Source organism: Rhea americana, unplaced genomic scaffold (genome assembly GCF_003343005.1).
Source record: "Rhea americana isolate MKP2758 unplaced genomic scaffold, rheAme1 scaffold_405, whole genome shotgun sequence".
In the NCBI taxonomy this organism is placed as follows: domain Eukaryota; kingdom Metazoa; phylum Chordata; class Aves; order Rheiformes; family Rheidae; genus Rhea; species Rhea americana.
The window spans coordinates 362,450-370,188 of NW_028186541.1; the positions used below are offsets into that span (position 1 = coordinate 362,450).

The window sequence follows — 7,739 nt, forward strand, 5'->3', positions numbered from 1 at the left end:
GCGGAGCGGCCGCCGCCGCAGGTAAGGGCGCGTCGGGGGGCGGCCGCGGCGCTTTGCCCCTTTCGTCCCCGCACGCAGCGAGCCCCACGGCCGCCCCCGGACGCGGAGGTGCGGGGAGAGTGTCCGAGCGGCGCTGCTGCTCGGGGGGGGGCGGGCGGCACGGCTCGGCTCGGCTCGGCACGGCACGGCACGGCGAGATCGCTGCGCGGCGCGGGGTGCTCTGGTCGGGCGCGAGGGCTTGCTTCGTGCTTGGCGTGCGAAGTGCGGGCAACTTCCGAGCGCATTAAGCTTTTAAAAATAATTTATTTATTCCCCCCCCCCCGGAATCCTCTCTCGCTCCTTTAACCGGAGCGTGAGCAGCGAGAGCTGTCATGGCACCGCCGGGCGCTGCGCTCCCTTCCCGAGCGTGCCACGGGCTGGGGATGCGGAGCCGCCTTCGCTGGCTGCAGAGATGCTCTGGCTTTTCTGCTCCCCCCTCAGGCCCTGACCRGGGAAGGGGCATCGCTTCCCAGCTCAGAGCTGGTCCCGGGGTTTTAGTGGGTTGCTGCTGTCCTGGGAAATCAGCAAAGAAATCTTGGAAAGGGCATTACCAGCTGCTTGGAATTGCGATCAGGTGCCTCCTGTAAGGAAAACCCAGCTGCCTTGGAAAGTAGGTTGAGCCTGGTAACGTTGCTGTTCCCAATGCAGGACCAGGTCATTTGGAAAGGGGAGCTCTGCTTGTCTTTCTCAGTTGTGGCTCTTTATTAATCCTGATCTCAGGCAGACCTAAACTAGAGCAGCAGAACAGCCCTCTGAGCCGTTAACGTTTCCCTGGCTCACTGGGAAGCTCCRAGCTCTTTGCAGCTCGGCGGCTGCMCTGAGCTCGGCTCTGCTTTGGGCTTGGTCCGTGCTACGCTGCTCCTGGGATCCCAGCAGCRCGTGTGGATTGGACTCATCTCTGCTGTTTCGGCAGCTGTAAAAATATAAATTAAAGGCTTCAAAGCAYGGAGAGTTGGCTCCAGGGATGCAAAGATGATAACAGATGAACCATTTGCTGTAATTACTGGTATCAAAAGCCCAGGCTGCAGCTTAGCCTGGAAATAAATATTGTTAATGTTGTGATACTGGGGTTTATTTGATGATGCATCATTCATCTGGTAGGGATTTGTGGAGCTGCTCGCTTTGGCTGCGAGGGCWGGCTACGAGATCTGCGTTCAGATCCTGCGGGGATCAGCCCGGGCCGAGCCCCGTGCGGGAGTCGGGGTGGGCACGGAGCCTCCTCGGCGGTGCCCGGCGCAGCCCCCGGGCCGCGGAGCTGCCGAGGGGCCTGTGTTTCCCCACGCACGTGTCTGCGCGTGGTCCGGGCACGGGCTTGCAGCGAAGGTGGCTTTGAAGGGGGCCCCAGCCCCGCGAGGAGCGGCCGCCCGGGGCACCCCCCCCTGCCCCGGGCTCGCGCTTGCTCGAGCAGGCTGCTTTGCTCCTTTTCCTCCTCCSTAATCCTGCTTTTTGCACTGCCTCTTTACGACTCCGCAGGTAAGCAGAGGAGCGCGCCGGATTTGGAGGAAAGCGTGTTTTTTTTGCTAAGCACCCTTCTTTCCAGTGGGCTGAAAGCCGAGAGCCCTTTGCTGGACGCCGCTGCACCTCCCTGGCCCCGTGAGTATCCGTGTGCTGGCATCTAAAGACCGTTTGAGCTCTTTTCTCTTACTGGAAAGAGCAGGAAGAGGGGAATGGCTCGGGAAGGGTGGAGGGATTTACAGATCCAGGCGTGCGGAGTTTCTCTCTGTGCCTAACTTTGGAGGGACTTTCTCCAGGAGCCGAGAGCAGGACGGTCTYCCTTCCCCGACACACAGGTATTGCTCTCGGAGACAGCGTCACTGCAGTTSTTGCCAATTAGCGATAATTAATTAATCCCTGGGGAGCTGGGCTTGCAGCCAGCCGCGCCGCACAGGTGCGGGGGTGCCCGGCCCGGCTCGGCTCGGCTCGGCGCTGCCCGCCCAGCCCGGCGCGCGGCACCCGCGGGAGCTGGCGGGGGCGGAGGTTTGCAGCGCCCGGCGCGGGGACGCCTCGCCGATCCCTGCCGCCGAGCTTCCCGGCGCCGTCCCGGGGCCATCCCGCCGCCGCCCCGGCGAGCTGCCGCTAAGYGGCTTCGGAGCCGGCGCTGCCGCGGCTACCGTGGCGTTTCCCGCGGTCTGTGGGTCGCCGTCGTTCGTCTGCGGGTCGCGTTGGACCTTCGTTAAGCAGCTAACGCCGAGCGGGGCGTGAAATCGTGGGGCAGCGCTTCCCAGGGCGGCGCGTTTCCAGGGGAGGGGGAGGCGGCCGGGGGTCGAGGGCGCCTCGTCCCCGGGTGCTTTCCCAAAAGCCGAACTTCGCCGCCGGGGATGCGGATCCTCGCGCGTTCCCGAGCCGGGGCCGGGCGGGCCGCGGCGGCAGCCTCTCCGCCGGCGGCAGCTCGGGCCGTCTGCTCGGGCTCCGGCTGCCGCCGCTCCGCTTGCTTTCCTGCAAAACCTGCTCTTTCAATCCAGATTAATCGCATTAGGCTTTGTCAATGCAAAAATTACCTCATCATTGGCACTGGCAGGTGGTGTGGAGCAGCAGACTTATTCAATATTTAAGAAAGCTGCATTGCAGAGCTGAGCAAGCTGGAGAAATAGGTTGCCTGTGTCAGTGTCTTTGCTGGTGGCGAAGATCTCTGCAGGCGCTGTGAAGTGCGAAACATTGAGCCCACCGCAAAAGCTTCGGTTACCGCGTTGGCAGGCTTTAAAGTATTGAATTTTCTGTTTTTAACCCCAATAGAGCAGATTTCCGGACTGCTACGCCAGCGTTTCTCGCCGGCCCCGTGACGATCTCCCTTTGCAGGTGCCCGKGTGACGGCGGCAGCGCGGCGCGTCCGGTGCACGCCGCTGCTCTCGGGATCTGGGCGTCCGCCCGTCCGTCCCGGGCACGGGGACGGACGCTGTGGCGCGAGTCCGCGATGAGGGGCCGGGCGGGGAGGCGGGAGGGAGCCGGAGGGGCGCGGGAAGGGGCAGCGGGCCGGCGAAGCCCGGCCGGGGGGAGCCCGCCGCGCGCAGGCTGCGCTGCAGCCTCCCTCCTCCTCCTCCTCCTCCTCCTCCCGCCTCGCTCCGCGTGCGAACCCGGGCGCTCCCGTCCGGAGCGGGCCGCGGCGGGCACGGCCGGGGCGCGGCGCTCGGAGACCTTTGCGCCGACGGCGCTGCAAAGCCGGGGGCTCCGGCGGGGGTGTCCGGAGGAGGGCGCAAAGGCTCCTCTGGGAGAAGCTGGCTCTCGCTCGCCGACTCGGGAGCCGCTTCAGCGCCGGGGTTTTGCACGAGCGGCTCCGGCCCGTAAACCCGCCAGGAGCGAGGAGCAGAGCCCTGAAGCGCGGCAGGGCGCCGGCGCTGCGTTTGGGCCGGGTTGAGCCGCCCGCTGGCTTGGCCCGGGGGGTTTCGCGACCCCGTTGGGCTCCCGCGCGCTTGGCCGGGCGGCCGCCCCGACCTTCCCGCTCGAGGAGCCGGCCGGCGCTGGGGAAGGCTCTTCCGAGGGGCGGCCYGGGGCCTTCGTCCGCTGGAGAAGCCGAGAAATCGGGCGAGAGCGTGAGGGCGAGCGAGAGCGCTCGCTGGAAGCAGCGCGAAGAGCTTCCCAAATCGTTTTTTGTGATTTATTTTGCTATTTGCAGGCGGCGCCGGCGGCGCGAGCCGTGTCCCGGCCTGCCCGCCCCGCGGGGCAGCGACCGTCCTCGCTGCCGGCCGGAGCAGCAATGCTCGGGAAAAGCCCGGGGCGCCTCGCGGGGCGTTTGATCCGCGGAGCGCCCTCGGGGGGGGGAAGGACGGGGCGGCGGGAGGGGGGTGCGTTATATTTCCGTTCGCGACGCGCCGCCTCTCCGCAGGCGCCCCGGGCGGCCGGCGATGACGGACGCGGTGCTGGACGGCGGCGACCCGTGGCTGCGCCCCGGCGAGCGCGCCATGGCCCTGCGAGCCAGGTGAGACGGCGGCGGCGGCGGGGGGGCCCGGCCCCGCCGCGCCGCCCCGCTGACCCCCGGCCCCGCTTCTCCTCCCCGCACGCTCCCCAGCAGCGAGCAGGAGCCGTGAGTACCTCGCGCGGGCGCCGGGCTCCAAAACCGCCGCTGGCGGTCTGGAACGGGCAGGGAGGAGTTTGCTCTGGGGGGGGGGAGCGAAGGGTTTGCATGAGTTTTTCAGCCTTTCTGTTATTTTTTTTCCCCCCCTCTCCGCCGAGCTCTGCGCAGTCGGGCTCCCCCCGGGTGCGCGAGCAGCCCGCTGCTTCGCTTGAAAATAGCAAAAATGTTTTGGGGGAGGAAATTGCCTTTCTCTTTGCGAAGCAAGTTTCTCTCGCTTTCTCTTTTTTATTTTATTTCTTATTTTTTTTTGCAAGYGTTAATCTCGCCTGGCTGTAGATGAGATGCCGCCCGCTCGCCCCGGCTATATTTACTTTTTCGCGATACGCGGGCTGCAGTCGGGGGGACCCAACCGCGACCTTCCGAAAACGCCCCTGGGTTTGGGGGGGGGGGGGTGCAAGAGCGGCGGTTTCGCGTTAGCCGGGAGCCGCGGGGCGAGACGCTCGCGACATCTAGCACGTGGCGGGAGGGGGGGGTTTAAACGCGCCAGTCCGGGCGCTCGCGCGGGGGGCCGGGGGGGCGTGCAGGAACGCGGGAAACCCGGGGCGTGGGCGCCCGCAGGCTCCCCGCGGGCTGGGCCGTCCGGGGCGCCCAGCCCGAGCGGCAGCGGAGGGGCGAAGAGCTCACGGACGAGGAGAAGGAGATCATCAACCGGGTGATCGCTCGCGCCGAGAAGATGGAGCAGATGGAGCAGGAGCGCATCGGGTGAGCGGCGCCGCGGGCCCCTTCCCTCTTCCCCTGCTCTGTTTGGGTCTTCCCGGAGTTTGCTGTTAGCAGCTCGCTGCCGCCCAGCGCGTTTCGGGTACGGCCCGGGGCTCCGCGGCGCGCTGCTCCTTTCCGTCGGCGCCGCTTCCCGGCCGGAGGYGCTTGCTCCGAAGCCGCCTGGGAATACGCGCGTTGAAGCGTGCGATAATTCCGGTTTTCGCCCAGAAATCGGTATAAAGCGCAAAGAGATTTGCGGCGCCTCGCCCTCCGAAAGCGCCGCCGCGGAGCCGTCGCCCGGCGTTGCTCGCCTGCCGCCCGCTGCCCCCGGCCCTCTCGGGTGCCTCCCGCCGCGCCGGGGGGGCTTTGAAAGCCCCCTGCGAGGGCTCGGACGATGCTTTGCCGTCAGTTACCTGTGCGCATCAGGGGCAAAAAACGCTTCTAAATTTTTATCCTGGTTTTAATTAYGTCTTTTTTTTTTTTTTAATCYRTAGCTCAGCTTTTTTCCTTGTCCTTTTATACCATTAAAATTAACTTTAATGTATYATTCAGACCTTTAAGGCGCGTGCTTTCCCCAGGGAAGCGGGTCACCGCTCGATTCTGGCGTCGGTTTCTGACCTCTTTCGCGTTTCGCTTTAATTCCTCTTCCTCCGCGTGAGCAGCAGCCGAAGGCTGCCCGAGAGCCGCCGCTCGCTCCCGCGTAGCGTCCGGCGCCCTGGGCAAAGCCCGCGGGGAGGCAGGGAGCGAGGGAGCCCCGCGGGGGAGACGCTCGCGGCGGGCTTGAGCTCCGGCTCCGCGCTGCTTCCGTAAAAGCATTTGAACGAGGGGAAAAAAGCGGGTTTCTTCAGCTGGAACAGACACCGTGGTTAGGCACGCGCGCTTGGCTTTGATAGGGACCGGTGCCGCAGGCGCRGCTGCGGGCTCGCTCCTTCCTAAGGAGATGCTCGTGGTAAATGGGGAAAGATTTTGCAGCTAAATAACAAAGCTCTTGAAATGCAAAAGCGTAGTTTTTCTTTCTTTTTTTTTTTCTTTTTTTGCTTTGATTGTGCCATTTGTTCTAGTTTCTATAATAAGTTTGTTTGGGCTTGCAGATTTCCAGCTGGAAGCTGCCCCGCTTTGGAGCGGAGCTCTTGCAGCACGGGGTGGGGGGGAAGAAAACGCAAAAGACACAGGCCTGCGCGCGTGCTGGGTTGCTAGGAAAATAAAGGGTTTTACCAAAAAACAAAGAAAGAAAGAGAGAAGGTTCCCCTGGCCGGGCGGATCTGGAGCGAGGGGAACAGCGTTGAAGCATTTGGTGAACTGGAATAAAACCCCTTGGAGCGTGCCGCCGGGTTTTTCCTTTTTTTTCTTTTTTTCCCCCTTCTTTCCCCCCCTTTTCGCTGCGCTGCCAAGGGCCGTCCGTGCGCGCAGCGCCCCGGGACGCCGGCCCGGCGGCGGAGGCTCGTGCAGAACGGATCCAAGGCGCTGGCGGCGGCGCCTCGCGGATCCGGAACCGCCGTAAGACGGGCGGGAAGCTGYCTTTTAAACGCCTTGGTTTTTCCCCCCGTTTTAACGCCTGCCGTGTTAGCAGCTTTGTCAGATTTGGGTCACGCTGYGAGCGGAGTGGAGCAAGGGCCCGCAGGCGAGATTTTCTGAAATCCTCTCCCGCGTGGTTGCCTGTTTTCCCTTTCTTTCTCCTTCCTTTCTGAATAGCATAAATAATGCATTTTTTTTTTCATTCTAGCGCTATTTTTAGGGCCAGGAATTTGGGCTAACTGACTGTATAATTCACCAGCAGCTCTCCTGCGCTTGGCAAGCAGCCTGCTCCCTCTCGCTGGGCTCTGCCCGCTGCTTTTGCCACTTGTTCTTCTAGGAGTTGCTTAGCTGTATTTCTTTTTTCTTTTTTTTAACCCTCCGGAGTAAACAGATGTGTTTGTATAGCTTGTTCTCCGACGGGCTTAGCTGCGTTTCCCTCGAAGGGCTAAGCGTTCCCGTAAGGGCGGCCGCGTGCCGTTTTCTCTTAGAAGACGAGAAAACCCGTGAATCCGTTCGTCTCTCGTCCAAACCCGTCCGCGATTTCCGCTCCCGCGTCTTTTGCGGGCAGGAACGGGGACGGGGTGAAAAAAAGCGTTTTCCCGGATGTTTGCACCCCCCTTTGCAGACAGGGCGCCAACACCCCCCTTTGCAGACGAGGGGCTGGGAGTTTCGGCGCGCGAGGCGGAGGGGGTGGGTGCACGCCGGGCGGGGGGGATGCACGCCCGGGGTGACGCCGCGCCGCTCCCCGCGTGCCAGGCGCCTCGTGACCCGCCTGGAGGACCTGCGCCGGAGCGTGGCGGGGGACGGCGTGAGCCGCTGCATCCTCTGCGGGGAGCAGCTGGGGCTGCCGGGCTCCGCCAGCGTCGTCTGCGAGGACTGCAAGAAGGTGAGGCGGCTCGGCGGGCGGGCGGGCGGGCGCGCGGCAGTTTGGCTGGCGTCTCCGCGGGGATCGCCGCGGGGTCCGGCCGGCCACGCGGCGCTGTGCTCTGCCCGCAGAACGTGTGCACCAAGTGCGGCGTGGAGACCGCCAACAGCCGGCCCCGCTCCGTCTGGCTGTGCAAGATCTGCAGCGAGCAGCGGGAGGTGAGTGCGGCCGGCGCTCCCGGCTCGGCGCCGCTTGGACCTCGCCCCGATGCTCGAGCCCGCTTCCTACGCGAGTTAACTTGACCGGAGGGGCTGCGGGGTGTCCCGGGAGCCGGCCCCGGGCACGGCGGCGCGGCGCCGGCCGCGCTCTGCAGCCCGCGAGCCCCGCGCCCAAGCCCTGCCGCCTCCGCAGGTGTGGAAGCGCTCCGGCGCCTGGTTTTTCAAGGGTTTGCCCAAGCAAATGCTGCCGCAGCCGATGCCCGTCGGTAAGAGCAAGGCGCCGCAAGCGGCGAGCGCGCCCGCCCCGGCCGAGGACCCGAAGCTCTCGCCCCGC

At 64.7% G+C, this 7,739-nt stretch overlaps 1 protein-coding gene across 1 annotated transcript in view; it reads left to right on the plus strand.

Moving 5' to 3' along the window:
- The first annotated feature begins 3,878 nt into the window (after positions 1–3,878).
- Positions 3,879–7,739, plus strand: part of RPH3A (rabphilin 3A) — a 16,729-nt gene continuing 12,868 nt past the window's right edge. The window contains exons 1-6 of the mRNA XM_085314485.1: positions 3,879–3,952; positions 4,043–4,057; positions 4,667–4,810; positions 7,079–7,208; positions 7,319–7,405; positions 7,599–7,737. Of these exons, the coding sequence (XP_085170611.1) occupies positions 3,879–3,952; positions 4,043–4,057; positions 4,667–4,810; positions 7,079–7,208; positions 7,319–7,405; positions 7,599–7,737 (589 nt within the window). The remainder of the gene's footprint in view (positions 3,953–4,042; positions 4,058–4,666; positions 4,811–7,078; positions 7,209–7,318; positions 7,406–7,598; positions 7,738–7,739) is intronic.